The sequence below is a fragment of the Myripristis murdjan genome, chromosome 18 (genome assembly GCF_902150065.1).
Source record: "Myripristis murdjan chromosome 18, fMyrMur1.1, whole genome shotgun sequence".
NCBI lineage: Eukaryota > Metazoa > Chordata > Actinopteri > Holocentriformes > Holocentridae > Myripristis > Myripristis murdjan.
Window position 1 is genome coordinate 18,839,894 of NC_043997.1, and position 20,935 is coordinate 18,860,828.

The following is a 20,935-nucleotide window of genomic DNA, read 5'->3' on the forward strand; positions in this document are numbered from 1 at the left end:
AAGATTTGAGATGGGAATAAATAAACTACTCATGTGATGCAGAAGTTGGCAGCAGAAGAGAAGGAATTTAAACTAAATTTTAACAACTGTATACGTAGAACTCCCCCCTTCTAAAGCAACTTCTTTGTAAACTTAGTAAAACCTGATAATCTTTAACCCTCACCTGTTTCCCTGTCAGCTTCAAAACTCCCTGTGGACAGCTTCACAATACTGGGGACATGCGGGAGGATATCAGCAGGTCTGGTGGGCTCTGATACTGCTACTGCACTGTCCACTGACCCGGCCATGTCCCCCTCTGCTAGCACAAGTAGACAGACATGCTAACGTTAAAGCACAAAATGAAACATTACACACACAACTTTGAATACATGGCTGGAAATAATCTTTTGCAATGTGCAGCACATGAGAGCAGCAGGCAGAACTAAAATTCAGTGTATTGTGCTCTTGTGGAAGTCGCTCTTCTTACCATTGTGCTGTGCTTTGGCCTTGCTGCTCTCTTCAGTGGAAAGAGGTGCAGCTGCATGGGAAGCGTCTGGCAAGTCCTGGTGTAACTCATCCTTAGAGCCATAGCCTTGATCAGACTGCCCTCCTGTGGATAAAACAATCACACAAATCTTATTAGCAAATAGCATTTTTTTAAAAATATTTTTGTTTGCTTTTGTTTGACCCCCAAACAAAGAGAACATGTGATTTCTGAACTTCAGTTTTTATAGCTGTGAACCCAGTAGCTTTGAGGAATCAGTACCTGTACTGCAGTGGCTGTCTTTTGAGTCTGCAATGACGAGGCTGCGGGCAAAGAGTGTGTGTTCCTCGCCATTGACCTCACTTGAGCTGTCAGCACTTCCATGACTCAAACGGTCTGCGTCACTGACAACTAATCCACCACCTGTTGATGATGCTGAAAAACAGAGGTGAATAGATGAAGGGAAGCAGAATGACAATAAAGAGCGAGAGATCTCATGACACTGCTGACGTCACAAAGCTCATCTGTTGTAACAGGATACTAAACCTGAGATCTCATGTTCAACTGCAAAATACACATCTGCCACACAAAAAGGCCCCCGAACAACATGTTTTCCACACTTGCTAAATGGTTCATTTTACTGTTCTACACTCACTTGTGGGAGTAACAGCGGGTCCTTTAGTAGAAGGTGAGCGGTTTAGAGCCTGCTTGAATTGAGCCACTCCACGAACCACATTGCGCAGCTTAGTCCACATGAAGAGGCCACTGCGGTTCCGGCTAGGCCATGGGCTCTCTAGGACGGCCTGGAGAGGGAGGAGAATGAAGAATGGGGAAATAAGCAGAGAATAAGCCTCAAAATTGTTGCTGTTGTACCCTTAGGGACTCTTGGTTTAAATGGTTAGGAATTCTATTAGCCAGCCAAGTGTCTGGTTTCTACAAGTAGCTCTTTGAAGTTAATTACTAATTCACTGGCACCTCTTTGCAAGTTGGGATATATATTTTGTCTGTATAGGTGTTAGGTTATACCTTATTGTAGTATCCATAAGTGATGGCGTTGGGATGTACCCCTGCTTTCTTCATCTCAACCAGGACACGCACAGCCATAACAGGGAGACCCCACACACCACAGAGCTGCATCACCACTCTGTAACACACCTGAAAGCCAGAGAGAGGATGTGAGTACCAAAACATGAGATAAACATGAAAAAATATGTATTCTTTTATCTAGCAATAATACAATAAAAGCTGTATAAATGCAGAAATATTAACAGCATTGTCTAAATTAATTTATGACAAAATGAAAATGTGAGTAAACCTCATCCAGCATCTCCACCTCAGCGGACCTCATCTTAAGGAGGACGTTGTAAGCCTGATGCATGGCGCGGCCCTTAGACTTGGCCAACCGAACTGCCACTGGCAGGCAGATGAACCACAGGCTGTAGCAGTGGCTGAACAGACAGCGGGCCCACAGAGGCGGGTTGGAATAGAAACGCTTCGCCATCTTGTATGCTAGCTTGATCTCCTGCCACACGAGACAATCTGACAGTTACATTTAAAGTATTTTGCAGAGTGACAGGAATGAGAGCAGATGTGAGTCAGGGAAGACAGAAGGATCAAGAAGAGAGAGCAAGTAAGGGATCTAAAGGGTGGCTCTATCCACTTTGAAGATACCTACAAACACTGCTGAAGTTCCCTTAATGAGAGATGATCAAACATTATTTGACCTGATGCTCACAAAAAACAAGAAACTCTTATCTTTCTGGTTAACATATGCCTGGTTCAATATGCTCTATGTGTGTGCTTGTGTCTGTCAAGCAAGGAATTGAAAAAAATAATCATTCTGATTAGTTTGTGTAAATTGGCTGATAATATCTTGATCTGGTTGTAGTTTATATTAAAATGCTGAATTAAAAACATGTCATTTGCTGTCGTATCAATGGCACATAGTTCTACCCTGAGCAGAGAGGAATATTATTCACGTTATTCATGTGTCTTTCTCAACAGTGTGTTCCACTGAAGTCTTTTCTTCCTCTCCCGTCTCCATCCAAAATAAGCCAGCTCTTGCCCAACTCTCACACAGTTTCACTGAACTCATCTGCACCCAATGTGTTTTACAGCAGGGCTATTCTACACTTGGCTTGAAGCTGAACGACTGTTCCTTCCGGTGAAGGCCAGCCATTCAGTAAATAAGTTACTTGAGAAAAGTGATGTATTATAGGTCCAATGTACTGTCCTCAAGTGAAAGAACAGCTCATCAAAGCATTCAGAGAAATGGCTGCTTCTACAGTCTGTGGGATGGGAAGTAGACAGGTTTTGCTGAAATGACCACTGTAAGAGAAAATATCCACAGAAATAGGGCACTGACTGTGCAAGTGTGTGTGTGTGTGTGTGTGTGCGCACACCTGCTTGGTTCTCTTAGCCAGCAGTGCAGGGCTGCTGGATAGGCTGGCCCCTGCTGCTCTGCTGCTGAGTGCTGGTCTCAACTCCCTGGGACGGTCAAACAGCTCCATCCGCAGTGGGGGGAAACTCTTATAGCTTGAGGAAGAAAGACTGCATTGTTGAAAGGTGAAGTGAGCACATTCATTGTGGAGAATGCAGAAATGCAAAAGCCACAAAAGAATTCAAAACAATTGTTTCTGAAAGGGAACAACCTAAGCAGCAGGTTTTACATTTATTTTCTCTGACAGAAGAGGAGCAACAGTGAAAATGTTAATGTGATGGGTAAATTATTGGGTGGGGTGGATACAGAAAAGTCCTTGCAGCAGCTAAAAGAAAGGAAAGAGATGCAATTCAAATATCAAACCTAAGTGCAGTAAAAATCACATTCAGTCAAAGAGACTGACCTGTATTGGGGAGCGGGATCAGATCCGTCCTCAGCTGGAGGTTCAGGAGGCATGACAAAAACTGTATGCTCACTCTTCTGCGATTCGTCCAGCTCCAACAGTCGAGTGTCCTCAGATGACTGTTCTTCAACCTGCAGTGAGGATCACATCCAGAGCCTTAGAGCCTCTTAAAACCGCACTCTGACTTTACAAAGAGCATACTCATGCATGCATGTGCTAAACGGGCCATGTCCTGTCAGGTGCTGTGGCAGAGAGACAGATACAACCACACACATATGAAATCCCTGATGCTTTAAAAGTTAAGGGATTTCATAATAAAATCTGATTAACCAGTGAAATAAGTTTATTTCAATAGTGATTATCGCAGCTGATTAAGATTTAAGGAAAGGGGAAAGGCAGGAAAGAGAGATGGTCTCGCAAAACAAAGTTCATACCACTAGTTGAAGTGAGGTGAGGTGAAAGTACCTATTGAAACTAGTCAAAAACACTGCAACACAAGGTGCTAGGAAATTTGATTACGATGTGGGCAATTACCTTGGTGCCCTTGTCAGCGCCTTTATCAGAGGGAAAAAGCTGCAAGAAGAGGAAAGAGAGCAAAAGGAACAGATTGAATCAGAGGAAATTTGGGCTTCCTTAGTTTCCCAAAGGACGCATGTTCATTTTGCCAATAAAACAACATCAAACAAAGGCTCTTTCACGGGAGGAAATGCAGTGGGGAAAAAAATCAATAGTAAAAACAGTGGTTAAAAAAAAAATCAATCTAAAAACACAATGTTGTATGTATGCTGGACATTGGATTGCTGGGATGGGAATCACCTTCTCAATGCAGTCGTCAAAGAAGGCCAGGCCAGTATCCTTGTCACTGACGAAGGTGCACTCCTCGATGAAACGGATGAAGATTTGAGTCTTGGTGAGCTGGGAGTAAAACTTCTGGTGGGCACGGTCTCTGCTTTTTAGAAAGCCTGGGGAAGCACATGGAAGGGCCAAGGTATAACCTCTTAAGTCAAAGTGAAATCCTATTCAAATGAACTAAAATCCAAAAGCCTACTTCCAAAATGGACAAATACATTTAAACATATAGTTGGGGTTGAGCCCTGTCTTTCAGTATTTTTTTTTGTGTCTTATGTAAATCCTTGAGATATTTTGTAGCTGCTTTATAAGGCATTAAAACATCCAGAGTTAGGATCTTTTTCCCTCTTTGGTTCAGCATCCAGTACTGGCGTTTAAGAGTTAACCTAAATAAGAGTGTAAGCCTTTTCCAAAAGACAGGCATTAGTGAAACCTCTTTATAGCCAATGACACAGCTCATTGATTTCTAAAAACACTTTGGGTGAGTAATGGTAGAGATGGTTCTTGAAATAGATATGCCAATAAAAATGAGCATTACATCAAGCTATATGAATAATGTCTGTGAATTATGCATGAATTCTGTAGTCAGAAATGGATGGATAACGACCCATGACCAAATCCAAGTGCCATGACATTATCCACAAACAAAAACGTTACAGATCAATCCCCATGGCTTTGAAGTTTCCTTTTGTAAACCTAATTTTCCAGCTACTGCTGGCCTAGTGTTTACCTTGCAGGTCGTAGAGGGAGTCTGCAGCTGTGGCCTTCTCGGACGGGGCCTGGGTGATGGGTTTGAGGTAGGAGCGGTAGCCTTTCAAGATGGAGGCCATGAAACGTAGAAAGGCCTCCTGGATCTCCATCTCCAAGGCTGTCATCTTCTTGTGCCAGGTAAAGTCTGCCTCGATGGGTGTCATGTCTACTGCCGAGCCTTCCTGTGCTGATCGACGCACTAAAAACGCAACCTCAGGTCATACATTTTACCCATTCAAACAGAACATTAAAGTAAAAAGAAAAACACACAACTGCTGTGTGGATTATATTACAGACATTTTATTAGTAAGAGAATGATTAGTAAGAAAGGAGAAGTCAAATGCACCTTTTCTTGCAATTCAAATGAATCTACAACTACATTCTCTTCTCCTAAAAGGTTAACTCTCAAGTGTTGTTCAGTTATGACATAACAGGAGGCGAAATGTTGTTTATACCAGTGGCCAGTTGGTGGTGCAGGTTGCTCAGTGAGTTGATCAGGCTTTTGCAGGGCTTCTTTGGGAGGTTTTTCCAGTTACTGTGTCTCTTCTCGTCAGACCTAAAACACACAATATCATGAAGGTAAATGACTATGAACAATGGTAAGGCTGTATAAGCTACAAAGCTACCCTGGTTGTGTACATGACTTGTTGCAATGTGTAAGCAGCTCAGGTATTTCTTGAACATCTTCAAACAACATATTAAAGCAGGTAGTGAGATGGGAAACCATACAAGTAGATAGTGTTGGTGTCCAGATCCACACACACAACATCTGGCGGAGGATCATAAAGGTCAAAGTAGCGGGAGTCAACCCCCACAATAAATGGACAGGGAGCGTTGAGAACGCCTGCCAAAGAGAGGGGGCACAGGGGGATGTATGGACACTGCCACTGGAAAGGGAAGATCATCTGAAAAGAGAGAGAGGCAGTATCACCACAACAAATCTCTTTTGCACTTACAATACAGGTGTTACTTAAAGTCACAATCATAGTGCATTTCAAGAGAATCTTGCTTCCTAATGTGTTGCACTTTCTGATGAAACCAGATACCGGGATTATATTTGATGGTTGGGGCGTGGGGCTGTTAAAAAATTTGACTATTTACTATGTTGGAACTTTTCTGCATGCCTCCAGTTACGAGATTATTTTTTCCATTTTAGTGCAACTTTAACACTGCACAAGACAACTTTATATATTGATGTCTCCAAACGGCAACAGAGGTAACTGCTTCCAAAATTTAAATGTCAGAAAACTTCACACAGTTCAAAGTGTTTACCAACCAACTCAGTTTGACATTACACCAAAGGAAATGAAGGGGAAGAGAAGCCTTTAACATTAGTGGGTGCAACTTTGTCTAGACGGTGAGTTCATGTACCGCTGTGAAGGAGACAGTTTTTATTTTACTCTTAAGCCTTGATGTGTCACCACATATGGGGGGGAGAAGCACCCCTACCAGTCACCAGGGATTTTACCTGGGTGACAAGGACAAATCAATGGAGTCACTACAGGATGAGACACTCTACAGTATTACAATTCCACTTTGTGATTCGGGCTGACAAAAAAGATGTATTGTTAATGAAAATCTTGCTTGGTGTCATTTGAATTCTCCTGAATATTTCCAGTATGACTCATATGCAGGTGGAAATTACTCACAGCTACCACAGCCTCAGCCACCCCAGTGAGCACGGCAGGCCGGAGCGAGTGCAGCAGGATCTTGCTCTCCAGCAGGACAAAGTGCAGCAGTGTGGCGCAGTTTTCTGAGCCAAGGTTCATCAGCAGAGTGCTGTAGTCTGCCCCACTGACAGGGATGGGTAACGGAGAGGAGTTAAAGAAGGAGATGGTAGAATCAGAAACAAAATGGAGAGCAAAGGAGAAAATGGAGAGGAGACCACAGAAGAGAAAGTACGGGAGAGGTCGGAAACAGTGCCAGGATAGATGTTGCTTAAAACAATGGGCTAAGCCTTTAGAAATGGGTTAGTTTCTCAAGAGCTACATGTGTCAAATCAGAGGTAGGCATAGGAACTATGTAGAAATGAAGGCAAAATTAATTGAAAATCTTTTTAAATACTGAAGATTCTGATAAAAAAAAAAAAAAAAAAAAAAAACATAGCAGGTTGTATGCCATGTTAAACCTTTAAAAGATGTTTCCATGGTTATAATCTTGAGAGCAAGAAATGGATGACACTTTGGCTGCTTCTTAAACCAACAAACATAAATAGCATGAGACTAGTGTTTAACTGTAAATAGTATAGATCCTTTTTGTAAAGTAAAGAAAATAACACAAAGCCATACAGTAACCAACAGTGCATCCTCCAATGCCAAATCATATCATTTTGACTTGTGTATAAAGCCCCTTCATAGATTAAACTGAATAAACCTGACTTCCAGTGGCTGTTTGCAGTGTGAGCATTTGCTGTTGGAAAACTGAAATGGATAACTGTGTTTGCATAAGCCAGCCAGGAAAATGAAATGGATGATTACATTTTAAACGTAGCTATTTCCTCTGGAACAATATGCCGTTCTTTTCCTCCACTCAATTTTTTTTTCATCTTTTGCATTTATTTATATACATATATCTACACAAGGATAATTAGCCCAATTGAAAAGGAAATGATGAAAGCATGAAGACTAAACCTGTCACACTACAAAAAAGGTGAAAATGTAATTTGACAGAGAAATTCAACAGATTTTTGCTACAAGCCTGATTGTGCTCAGCACTGTAAAGCCCAACTTACCTGAGGGGTAAGGGTGTACACACAGGCTGGGAGAGGATCAAGGTGTCATGTACTGAGAGCTGAAGGTGAAATTTGACAGCGTCAGCAGGCCATAGCACAAAAATTGAAAAAACATAAACATACAGTTTACCATTATACTTGCAACTGGTCCTCATAAAAATTGGGATGGGGAAGAAATAAACGTCTCACCTGGACCAAGATTCTGGGCCTCTGAGGGGAAGGAAATGACACGCTGTGCATGAAGTGCGAGATGTGCCTATTGGGAAAAATATACAGACGTAACTTCATAAATCTGTCAAAGCATGGCAGGATGTCTACAAATTACTTTCAAGCATGTGCAGCAGCTAAATTCCATTTATCACAGAGTGAATTAACTGTTCAAACAATCCATAACAGCCTTGTGCTAAGCTTGTAACTCAATGCGTGTAAGCATGGCATGAACTCTGCAAAGGCTAGCCTTTCAATTCCCACTTGGGAGACTAAGATGTATGAGAGCACTGTAGTGCACTTCTGATCAAAGTGAAATGTGAATGTTTGTGTGCTGTGCCTTACTTTTCAATAGGCAGTGAGTGCGGGCCTGAGACCGAGAGTTTGTAGAGGAACATGAGGAATTTGCGGAAGGACTCGAAAAACGGCCAGCGGGAGAGCAAGCAGATGCATTTGTTGGTGTTGACGGGCCGATTGGGGATCATCTTCTTCTCCACGGTGGTGAGCAGGCCCAGCTGGATCTTCTGTTTCTCATTCAACAGCTCCACCGGATACGGCTCATAGAACTGGATAGCTGCACCATACACCTGACATGAGGAATGGATACATGCACTGAGTCAGGCTGTTATCCACCAGAAAGATTTTTTCATATTTTGACTATGAAAAGAAAATCACCTTTTCCCCAGAGGAGATGGTTAAGACGAAGGTGGAGAAGACCGGTAGAGGGTCACGTGTGTTTGGTGCCCAACACTCAATTTTGGCACCCATGGGCAAACAGAACAGTGGTACAGACTCTGAGAGAGGGAAGGACTCATAGTCCTCTTCTGGGTAGCGAAAGATGAGGCCTGAAGAGTAAGAGAAAACACTATGTTTACACACATAAACTCCAGTGATCATAACAGAAACAATGCCATATATCAGAGTGTGATGCTGTAGCGAAAAATAATAAAACAAAACATGTTCCAGTTTCACAATTTAAGTAACAGTCTGCAGTTCATGAGGGATAACCAGGCCAGAAACTATTCTGGCTTGATTCCCCAAGACAATTTAAAAGAGGGAGGCCAGCAAAGATAAAAGTAATATTTTCAATGAGCATGCTTTCATATTAATCAGACGGTATGCTCAGGTTTTGATGTTAAAGGAAAAGCTCTGAGCTTCACCGGTGTGTTGTCAACCTTGTCGTGCTTTGAGACAACATTCTGACAAGACACCCTTATGTGAGCGTGCACAGACACATACATAAACATGAGTGCAGAGACACAAATAATGGGTGTGGCAGGAAGTGCTGCTGTCTGAGATGAATAAACAGCCACCTCACAGGAAGAGGGCCTGCCGAAGATAAACCCAACTTGTGTGTCAGTGTGGGTGTGTGAGTGCACACAGTCCTAGGAATGCTCATTCTATGCAATGGTGTAAAGTAACGAAGCAGAAATACTTTACTACATTTTGAAAATAAAATGTATACTTTTACTCCACTACAATTTCCTTGAATAGCTTAGTTACTTGTTACAAAATATCAGGAGTGAACTGGATGCATTACTTTTACATTACATTTTTTTTTTTGGTTTGCTTTGTTTTTTTGGATGAGGACTGCTGCCTGACCAGTAACAATTACCCAGTTTATAATTTAACCTCAGGAGAAATTATTGCTTTTAAGAAGGGCATCCTTTTTCCTGAGTTGACAACATAAATGCTGTGTTTGCAAAATGTTATTGGTGATACCCTGACATCCGAGCTCAGAGTTTTGTCTGTTCTCTGTTGCTGCCGACTATAAAATGATATTTTTCCTTATTTCTTAAGCAAAACACATCTGTGTATTTTTCGTATGGTTATCAAAATCTGCAATCCCTCTTTAAAGTAAAGGTCACTTAAAATTTGAATTTATTTTTCTGAAAATTTTCACTGTGCAGTGAAATAATCTATATATTATTGTTTTTTTATGCAGAAGCTGGCTTTTAATACATTCTATTAAATATTTGGACAAATGTTTTTGTCATGTTTTTTTAAACAAGCAAAATTGACTTGTACTTTTGAATACACTTAATATGAGATACTTCAGGACTTTCACTTATATATATATATATATTTTTAGGGAGTTGTTCCTCATCCGATGTGAGGGTCTAAGGACAGAGGATGTTGTATTTTTCTGTAAAGCCCTTTGAGACAAATTTGTATTTGTGATTCTGGGCTATACAAATAAATAAAATTGAATTGAATTGAATTATATATAAATAATATATATAAATATAATTTAGGGCACAACTAAAACACTGATGCAAGCTTTACATACCATGTCTTCTATTCTGTATTTATCTGGTTTAAAGCCTGGTATTTCAGGACAGATGATGATCTTCTTTCAAGAACTAAAACAGTGTTTTTAAGTTCAGACTGGGGAATGATTTGTCTCCAAGGCTGGGCCAATCCATTCTTTTCCATTTGACTCTCTCTGTTTTCTCTGGATGGTTTATGCAATGTTTCTTTTTTTTTTCCCCACTGGAGCTTTCTGCTTTTCTGGCTCAAATTTATTTTTGGTCATATTTATGGGTGTTGCATATTTAAAAGCTGTGACTGGTCATGCAGGATGAAGCACCTCATGTACCACACTGTGACGTTTAGGGGAACTGAACATATAAAAACCAATTACTGCAAAATTACATGCAACATGAAATCATGATATGGGATGATCGTGCGTAATTGTGTCAAAATACCATGAATTTGAATGAGGAACACTGGTTACTACTTAAGAGAGGTCTGTGCACTGCTGCTGTGGCCTGATGTGATGCCAGATACAACAAAGCATTTATAGCTTAAACACAAAGTTAGAAATGGGGGGGGGTCACAAATAAAGGGGCTTATCTGAATTCCAAATTCACCTTCTTTTATTTTATTCAAATGTACAGATAAGCAGTCCTGCTAAATGATAATGGTATATGTGTTATCTTTCATAACACTGAACAGATATTAACATATGGCACGATTTAATTCATTAAATGTTACCATACAAAGACGTAATTATATTCATGTTACATCTGTGTTATGCCTCTTCCCTCTCACATGGTGCCACAAACTGTAAGCTTATAGCCCCCATATTTGTGCAACAGACAACTGCTGTCTGCTTCCACAGCAATCTCATACCCTCCCATACAAATGGAAATAAAACATCATGGTGCAGAACATTACTGCTGGAATAAAATTCTGGTTGACGAAGGATTTTCACTGATAAAGTGAGTGGTGTGGACAGCTAACAATGACAAAGAGGAAATTGCAGCAACACTTGAAATACTAAGGACAAATATTTATTAGTAAGCAACAAGCTGCAAGAGCCATGTGCTGAGACACTTTTTTCCAGTATATATTTGTTCTTAGTACTTCCAATGTTGCTGCAATTTCCTCTTTCTCTGCATCATTTTTGAAATATAACAAAAAATAAATGATAAATGGGGGAAATCAAAGATGTACCCATTGCTTAATTAAATAACATTTTACATCCATATCACCATAAATGTTTGAGCAAGAAAAACATAAAAAAAAAAAAAAAACTAGGCAGTTAAATGATGTCTTAAAAAACATAAGGATTTCTTCAGTCTGTGAATTTAGTAGGAGGAATTCCTGAAATGAAAGTGCTCCCACATTTTCAGAGATTTGTATTTTGCTCACTTTGACTTTATAAAATTACGTTTGCAATTCAAGTTTTAAATACAGGATCCACATTTTGCTTCAAGCATCTTAGTTTTTTCTGAGGGGCCACATTAAATATAATTTTACAGAACGGTTTTGATATACAGTGGCATACAATAACAGATTAAACACTGTGCTGCTTCATAAAGACGGAATGGTTCGAGATACAGAGTCACTTTGCTGGTTCTGAAGATTTGAATGATGGAAGGAAAACAGCATACAGCAATGTAATTCCTCTTATCACACAGTGCAGATCACAGGAAGGCTAATCACAGGAGGCAAGCCATCAACTATGACTCATCTCAGCGGCAACCGGGGGGGAAAATGATGAATGAAATACTGGTGGTGACATGAAGTAATATAAAACCACAAGATAAGGCTTGAACAGATAATGAGAGACAAAGAAAAATGAAAAACAAGGAAGATGTCGAGTGAGCTTTGAAAATGTCACAACAGTATATAAACTAAAGATAAAATCTATGTGGCAATCACAGACTCACCAGCTTTGTAATTGATGGAATTGGACGCAGACACAGATTTCTTGTAACACAGGAACACACTGGAACCCCACTGAAAAGTTTAAAACAAGATTACACACAACACACAACAGTTGTTCCCTTGTGGGCTCTTGTAAGTGCAAAATTGCTGATAGCACCTGGACTCACCATGCCACAGTTGAGGTTCTTGTCCACCTTGCAGAAGGTGTGTGGCGGCGTCTCACCCTTGCTGGTCACGATGACGCAGATATCAGTCACTGCCAGGGAGTTCTGGGGCTGGACGAGAGGCGCGCGGCGGAAGGTGATGAAGATTCGTTGAGAGGTGGCTGAGCTGTTGTTGACGTTGGCGCAGCGGCCGTACGGTGTGGCCTGGATGATCTCGCAGCCCTGGATCAGGCGTTCTTTTCCCTCATACAGCACCCTGGCAAACAAAAACAAATACATAAAGAATCAAAAACAGCACAGTGAATGAACAGCACACACAATCCCCCAATGATCATTGTTGTGGCGCAATTTTTGAAATTAGGGGAGTTCTCTGACCCTCAACAACCTGCACTTCAGGCTGAAATAGGCTACACAGCATATATTTCACTGTTGTCTTTGTCCCTGCCTACTCCTGCACATTCTACCACCATTAGCTTTGTTGCATTAATAACATTTATGCTAGGGGTGTCACGATTTCGATTTTTAATCGAATTTCGATTTGTAATCGAGATCAATCGACTGGTACTCCATGTAATTCAAATTCAAGACTATTTAATGACTGTTAAGGCCTAATATTTATACAATTGAATTTAAGGCATTTTGAGACTTTTTAAAAAGGACGTGCAGACACCCTGTGAAACCATAAACAGTGATACTGGGTTTTAAATGAACTTAAAGATGTCTTTCATACATAAATGTAATTATTTTGTCACTTTCCATTCCTCTAAGTCTAACTCTCTAATTAAGGAGGCAAAAAGGGCTGCACTGTTATTTACAAGGATGAGCTGAACATTTTCTGTTCATTTTAAAGAGATGTGATGCTTTAGAATTGGAAAAAAGGTCATGTAGGCTTTCATATCAATGATGACAGTGTGCCGATACAGACTACACCTCCAATATTCTGATTTTTTCCTATAGCTGTACGTAAGCCAATGAATTCTGCATGATCAAAACCAAATTCACCTATTTAACCTCTTCTGTCCTGCTGGTCCCACTGGTGGGTTTGTCACTGCTGCACAATTGAGATTTGTTCAAACCCACAGAGCTTAATTTTACATTCTAGTGGACAGTTTTCAAAATGTATTCTGCTGAATTACAGGGTACTGTGTATAAAATCATGCACAAGATATATAGATATTTTCTGTTTGATGTACTACTGCAGCCATAAAACAATTGCATCTTGGGTCTTAATATTTCTCTCAGTATAGGCTAAGTGTGGTATTGCTTCGATGAAGTGCTGCAACCAGCAGATACAGAATATGAATGAGACATTGTCATAAAAAATACATTTTGAAGCTACTTCAAAGGGGATTTTAAAAATATCAGTGTTTCAGGGGTTAAAAAAATATAAGCCAAAGGAGTGCCACCACAATTTAGGGAGCGCCACTGCCCCACACCCACCTAATAAGTGCAACCATAATCAGGACAGTGCACCAATACTTCAACATCAGTAATATTCACACCTGACTACATTACAGTTATAAAACTAAAGTGTAAACACACTAGGTAAACAGTGGAATGACCCTGAAAGTAGCTATGGAAGTGCAGGATAGGGTTTGACCTGAAACAACTTTAGAACAAGCTTGTTCCATACTCACAGACAGCCAGTAGTTTACAATGCGTGGGAGAGCAACAATGGACAATAAAATCCTCTGTCAAACTGTTTCAAAAATAGACCATACCCTGCACTAGGGGAGACAACCTTGGGAATCATTTCATAAGCCACTTCACTGACGAAAGGACAGCTGCCCTGATGAGAGCACTGTGTGCTCAGGTCACACAGCCTGCAGAAGCTAAGAACGCACTCTCCCATTATTAAGGTTTAACATGGCAATAATGTGAGCCTCCAAGCATAATGGAGACAAGACTGTATGTACAGGAGAGAAACAAAGCCTGAGACAGAGTGAGAGCTTTCATTTGCCATGAAAATAATCACACCACAGAAAGAGCAGTTCTTTTCTATGGATGACCTGTGGCTTTCACACATGGGTAAGCATGGTGTTCACCGCAAGTATCTTATCTCTTAACATATTTGAGAGAGTGATCCATCCCAGCACAACTAAATGTGTGAAGCAACGAAGCAGCACTGGAGGTATTCTGCCATGAAACAGCTGCAGGCACTTGATCTCCTGTGCTCTCTCTCTCTCTCTCTCTCTCACACACACACACACACACACACACAAAGGGAAAAGAAACACAAAGAAACACCGATATCTCCAACATACACCCAGGATAAACAGATAAAGTGACGCAATGTAGAATGAAGAATGATGATAATGACAAGAAAAAAGTGGGAAAGGAAGCTATACCTAATTTAAAGTGGCACCAGTGCACATAAATAGCAATCTTACTCACACTGGTACAAAAAAGACTGCAAACTTACTAAAAACATGTAATCTTGTGGTTTAAATTTTACAAGTTATAGCCTAGTGCTTGTACACTATCAGTACCAGCACCAAAAGTTCTCTGGTATAAGCTAGGTTAGGGTGAAAAGGAACCACAAGATAACTACTTAGCACCAAAGCTGTTTTTCAGACCGGTGAGCCAATCTTGATAAGTGTGCTAGTTTTTCCATCTCAATCCTCTAAAAGCAGACAGCACAATACTGCCCCTCTAACTCAATCTATGCTAATGAAGTCACTGAGGGAAAAAAAGGGTATCCAAGAGAGACACACATATCGAAATGATAAGTAAGAGGCTTAAGCATGGCTCTCTATGGTGAGGGATGCTGCTGGTTCTTCAGAGAGGGTCAGACTGTGGTCAGGAGTATTGTGAGTGTTAACATGCACGCACACACCCACACACACATAAACCTATCTCTAACGGGCTATGTGATTCAGACATATTTACCAGCTGACTCATCTGCAGTCCCAGACAGTAAAGGGAAGCTAAAATACCCCAACTGTCATTTCTCATGGGTGCATGAGAAATGAGCACAGTTTAGTCGGGAGAGCAAAAAGTGCCCCACTGTGTTGTATTTGGTCTTGCATGATTGCTTGGCTTCTATAGCAGCAAGCTCCATGTCCTCCCTTCCCATCTGGGCTATACCACAGGGTAAAGCAAAAGCATTGATTTGTGCCCTCTTTAAAACAGAAACAGACCACAAAATACTTTTATTAACCTTGTGAAGGCCACAGACATGGCAGATATAATGGTCCTGGCACACCATTCATTCTGACAGAATGCAGCCCAAACCTAAAGAGGCCAAGAGGACAATTGCCAACAAATTCTCAATTTAAGCAACAAAAAACAAGTCCTAATGGGCACAGTCAGTCGTGAAGCCCTGAGGCCCCGGATAGGAATGCTGGCTTTGCTGACAGCAGAAGTGACAGAAGGATGAATGAATGATTTACAGACTGCTAGTTTTTCATTCATTCTCCCAGGGGGAGATGACTGGCAGGTGGAACAGAGATCAGGTGATGGGAAAGAGAGAAAGATACCAGTATTTAAAAAGGAAAAATCATTTACTGACCCTCTGCCCACCTAAGTACCTTGGTTCAACCAAAACAGAGCCATCGGGCAATGCACAAATCACTGCCACTATGCCACGACAAATGTCATTTCTATCAAAACAGAGACTCACTGTGTATGTTCATGGGGAATGCAGAAAACAAGGGGGTGTGAAATGCTTCATACCACAACAAACATCAGTCATGGACAAACTGGGTCCATCCACAACTGAAAAAAACATGCTATAGTAGGTGAACAACTCAGGGAACTCCATGAATGTATGTTTGGGTTTATTTTCTCCAACGCCAAAATGTCTATCAGCAGGTTCTGCAGGATTGCGTAATATCTGAAAGGAAAGACAACTTGACATATGATCTGCTGTTTATGCTCAATACTCTGAGGACTGCATATGTGTTCCACATAGCTCTACAGTGCAAAACAGATCCAGCAGTTGGGAATCACATTAATAACATCCAGCAAGTATGCTTAATCAAACCAAATTCATTGTAGGCTACAAGTGGGACAACCAATATCTCCATATTGCAACACACATTTCGTCTTTCACACAAAGTCTCAAGTCTGCAGAGGGAGGGGGATGCTTTCACAGAGCCAGCAGAGTGTAGACTGATGTAACTGGAAACTCCAGTTTGTTGTGAGTTACTGAAAGGAGGAGGAGATATTGTGAGAGGTATTTCAAAATCCTCTGACAAGGTCCTAGAGGGAGACACAAGCTGGCTTTAGGCAAAGACTAAGGTGTGTAGAGGGCTGAAAAACCTCCTGCAGTTGCATCACTGTTGTTCCTAAAAGATTACCAAAGGCGCCATTAAAAGCCGAGGCTAGTTAAAGGAAAAAGGCAAAATAGAGGATAATACCTGGAGTTTGTGTTTCATTGCACAAATGGGAAACTTTAACATCAAGAAAGTCTGCAAATATTTACACAGTAAGCAACAGGCAAAGTTTGGATCAAGAATATTACGACTGAACTGGTGTCCTTAAATGCCCACTCGTTTGCAACCATTTAAAAATCTGTTGCACCGGGTCTCATATAACAAATCAGACCAAACCTGAGCAACAGTAATATACAATGCATCTCTCTATGCATCTCATCACTCTACTGTACTCTTATCATGATAGGTTTTCATGGGGCAAGGCAATACAGCCTCTGCAAATACAGCTACAGGGTGGCTCTCAACTAATGCTGCATGTAAAGCAACACAAAACACCATATAACTTCACCATTACGCTAAAACCATGACATCACTATTGACACATGTTGCCACTTCCAAAGAATCCCTTGCTGATGCACTCTGCACATCAAAAGCACAGATATAATCTAAAGTAAATATGAAGACGTAAATAATCAGACTCACCCAATGTCAATGAGTGGGGGCTTCCCGCGACCCCTCTTGTAGCACAGGAAGAGCTCAGGGCTCTTGAGACTGCCATGGTTGAGGTTGGCCTGCTGGCCACTGTATGTGCTGTCAATACAGGTGAAGCCCTCAGGCACAGATTCGCCTGCTGACTTGTTGATGACGGCCAAGTCAGTGATCGGAGCTTTAGGCCCGCTGGACTTTGTCTCTGATAGGTCTTGCTCCAAAGGTGTGGACTTGTCTGTCAGCCCGGCCACCACAAAGTAGTCGGTCACACGGTGACCCTTGTCCTCGATCATGGCTGGGTTACCTGTAAAGTAAGAACGCAAATAAGTACGATTAATTTGGAATGGTATTTATGTAGCCTATTGAGTAAAGCTTTTTGTGCAACAATCATCAGATTCTCCAGTGGCATTATGTGGACATTCCACAGTAAAGCTTTTCATAATGGCTGAAACCTCCTGCAAAACACATTCTAACAGCACTAAATGGAGAAATGATTCATTTGTGCATCAATGGCAGTGAAGTGTTACGTTGTGTATTATTTTAACTCGAGCAATCTGTTTCTACTAGTCTGTGAGATACACTGTCAAATCTTGCAGCAGCACTCTGTGGAGCCTCTAGCCTAGGGGTATAATTAACACACATTGCGTATACTTGGGCCATAGCCACCAAAGAGGACATTGCTGTAGCAGTCAAAGTGAAGCCATGGCGATGGTCCTTACATCGCGCTTGGGACACTGAAATGGACTACCAAGCGTAAAGCAGTAAGAAGAAGCTTTATGCCTGTAGCACTACAAAGTCATAAACAAACTGGGGAAGAATGAGGGGGAATGAAGGGGCTGGATTTGTCCACATTCATAACTCTTGCCGTTGTATATCACCACACTGTTCCAAACATGTTGAGAGAGTTAAAGCTTTGGTGTCCTCTTGATTTATGCTCACGGTGGCATTTCTGAACATTCCTCTGGGCTCGGCTGTTCCTCCTTGGCTCTCCACAGCCATCAAAGTCTTGAAAACACTTTGGAAATCCAATCTCGACTTTGACTTGAATAACCAAAGCTATGTATTTTTAAATGACTATGAATTTAAGCTCAAGAATGTTACTTACAAAATGAGCCATTTCTACTTGTGACAAATGAATGTTTGAACCTTAATTCAGATGGAAAGAATGACTCGTCAAATGGTCATAAGCAGAAGGCTGACAGCAGAGGTTGTAATTTTATTTTCATTTTGATTAAAATTCTGCAACATTCATACATATTAACTGCAGGCTGCAAATTAAACCTTACTTCAATGTCATCAAGTGCATCTTGAAATTTCCAAATGATATAATCTCAAATAATGATTCTGATTGGCTGGTTCTACATGAAACAATACTAATCTGCACAGTTGAACTTGTATTCAAGGTCTGAGGGTGAGTTTTACCTGTTGGACATGGAAATGAATGCATCTTTTCAGACATGAAACAACACAATTTATAAGAGCTTACAAGAAGCACGCCATTACCATGTGCTTTGGAGGAGGTGTGGACATTTTTGAAAATTGCAGTTCATCATTTATACCCTGTGGATTACAGTGCGAGGAAAATTTGTTCCATTGTCCAAGAAAAGCACTTGACTTACGGAAGATTGGCCAAAAATGACACAGACAGCTGTCTAAGAAGAGAGGCTTAAGAAGTGAACACATCCACATCCCTTTCAAAGAGCTGCAAGGACCCACACAGGAAGTTCAATTTTTCCAGTGGTGAGTCAGCTGTGGTGAGAGGGGAGGGAAAAAAGGCCACTTTGAACTGCCACGGCAAGCATAGACAGCCTTTGCCTCTATAATGCAGATTGTCTGTTAATCAGAATCTTTTCATTTCTTTTCTGTCCCTTTCAATTTCAGCTATCATTGCAATAATAATGGTAATATTCAGCACCAACTCTAAGCTAAAAGCAGTGATATAGGCTATTTATATTTACATCACATCCCTGTGAAGCCATGATGCGGGCGTTATGAGAAGCGAAACGGCTTAAATGCAGACTGAGTGACTTCAATCTGCTGCTTCATGTGGGATAAATTCTGACAAGGAAGCTATGTCACCAAGGAAAGATTTCCAGAGGAAAAAGATTTGGAAATATGGAGGGGAAAAAAAAGATGAAAAAAGTGGTGAGTGCAGCAAAGGGCCACTGCATTGTATTATCGGCGACTGACCTACTTCCTGTTCATAACACACTCTGGAGTCCGCCACGTAGACGACAGATAGGAATCTCAAAACAGTGCTGTCTCCAAGGTAACAGAGCTGGAGCCCATCCAGCAAAATCTGCAAAGTGTCTGCTCACAATGTCATGAAAGAAGCTCAAAATGCACCCTGGCAACTTATGTCACGTAATAATGTAAGGCTGTCCTACTTTCTTTTGCTTTTCTTTTTTAAACAAACAGCGGCCACACTGCATTAACAGTTGTTCGGCACCGAGGGCGGAAAAGTCCAAAAGATGGCATGCAGTCTATGTAAGGCTGCTCAGTAATTTCAAGCAGTGTGTCTCTGTGTGTGTGTGCGCGCCTGTGTCTGTGCACAGGAGTGTATGGTAATGTCCACTGGCTGCACTGTAGAGCAGGACATCCGTTGGCTTGTGTTGTGGAAGGTGTGGGAGGAGTCACAATGCCCTGCCTGGGAGGAAAATTAGTCTGCTACACCAAGACATCAAGCAGCTGTGAAAGGCACCACACTTTCTACACAGTCACCACCACAAAAAAAATTTCTCTTCAAGGCTTTGAGTATGATGAGTTGATATGCAATTTTTTTTCTTTGTTCTTTTGCACCATAGTTCAGTTGGATACTGGAATATTCAGTTTCAAATAGAGGAATACCAAGTTTCTTTCAAGACTGGTGAGAAAAAAAGAAAAAGAATTCCTCTTAGACTACGATTCAATAGTTTTAGGGATCTACTTAGAATGTACTTATTCCACTTAGACGTCTTTCATTACGTCTTAAAACAGTCTGTCAAACAGACCCACTCCATTCAAAGAGTGTAGTGTGAATTGCATTCTTTATATCTTACGTAAGCCTCAAACAGCAAAAACAGATTGATGTTATATCAAAGCTGAAGCTGAATGACTAAAACTTTCCACTAACAAAGATGGCAATAAACCGAACAATGAGTATAGAGTGGCATATGGGGGTCACTTCCACATTTCTTTGAACAGCTTCAGCTGTGTCAGTGGAGCAGGATGGAAAAGCTCAGCTGGGGACACACTGGATCCCACTGGTGCGGCAGGGAAAGACGCATGGAAGAAAATATTCCCTCTTCCCTACAGTACTGACAGGATGTGTTTGGGATTTGGCCAGGTCAGTGGACAAAGTGAGTGATTAAATTTCATGTTTCAAGTACTCAGACACAATTCTTAAACAGCTGCAGCCCTACAAATTTTTTGGTTTTCATATTTTTCTTAAAAACTGGGATATACAGTCATTCAGGCTGACATGACTGAAGAGCAAGTTTTTATTAGTAACTGTAAACAAAATACTTACAAGCCTAAATGATTCCAGATGTGCATTTTTGCAACACAATGAAGAATGTTGTTTGTCCTACTCCTTAAGACCATGCCAGTTCTGACTGGGAGCAGCTCTTACTTCATTATGATGCACAAACTTAATGTACACAGCAGAAATGTAATACAAGTCCAGGACTTGGACCTTGGATTCAACTTGGACTCAAGCTCTGGTGACTTGGACTCAGGTATCAGCTTCTCTTTGGACTCACTATAGTTAAGGACTCAAACTTTTTTCTTTTCTCTTCTTTGTCATACAGCGGTATAAAGAATCCATTTTTCTTAAATGAGGTAGTGAAAATGATCAAGCTTCATGTGGTTTTATACTGTATGCTGCATTAGAAGCACAAGTGTGTTCA

General features: G+C 41.0%; 1 protein-coding gene across 3 annotated transcripts in view; it reads right to left on the reverse strand.

Annotated features, from left to right (window-relative positions):
* dennd4c (DENN/MADD domain containing 4C) overlaps positions 1–20,935 on the reverse strand; it is a 40,886-nt gene that overhangs the window by 8,488 nt on the left and 11,463 nt on the right. The window contains exons 2-22 of one of the 3 annotated variants that reach the window (XM_030075849.1): positions 17,043–17,352; positions 12,187–12,439; positions 12,022–12,091; positions 8,519–8,688; positions 8,189–8,430; positions 7,826–7,892; positions 7,637–7,695; positions 6,555–6,699; positions 5,635–5,810; positions 5,361–5,461; positions 4,886–5,104; positions 4,123–4,268; positions 3,841–3,879; positions 3,307–3,437; positions 2,866–2,998; positions 1,779–1,985; positions 1,490–1,618; positions 1,119–1,266; positions 746–898; positions 467–589; positions 164–295 (exon numbers count right to left, since the gene is read on the reverse strand). In XM_030075849.1, coding sequence (XP_029931709.1) covers positions 164–295; positions 467–589; positions 746–898; positions 1,119–1,266; positions 1,490–1,618; positions 1,779–1,985; positions 2,866–2,998; positions 3,307–3,437; positions 3,841–3,879; positions 4,123–4,268; positions 4,886–5,104; positions 5,361–5,461; positions 5,635–5,810; positions 6,555–6,699; positions 7,637–7,695; positions 7,826–7,892; positions 8,189–8,430; positions 8,519–8,688; positions 12,022–12,091; positions 12,187–12,439; positions 17,043–17,341 — 3,142 coding nt within the window. In that variant the 5' untranslated portion in view covers positions 17,342–17,352. Of the gene's footprint in view, positions 1–163; positions 299–466; positions 590–745; positions 899–1,118; positions 1,267–1,489; positions 1,619–1,778; positions 1,986–2,865; positions 2,999–3,306; positions 3,438–3,840; positions 3,880–4,122; positions 4,269–4,885; positions 5,105–5,360; positions 5,462–5,634; positions 5,811–6,554; positions 6,700–7,636; positions 7,696–7,825; positions 7,893–8,188; positions 8,431–8,518; positions 8,689–12,021; positions 12,092–12,186; positions 12,440–17,042; positions 17,353–20,935 lie in introns of all 3 variants that reach the window. The other 2 variants (XM_030075848.1, XM_030075850.1) reach the window with 2 other exon arrangements.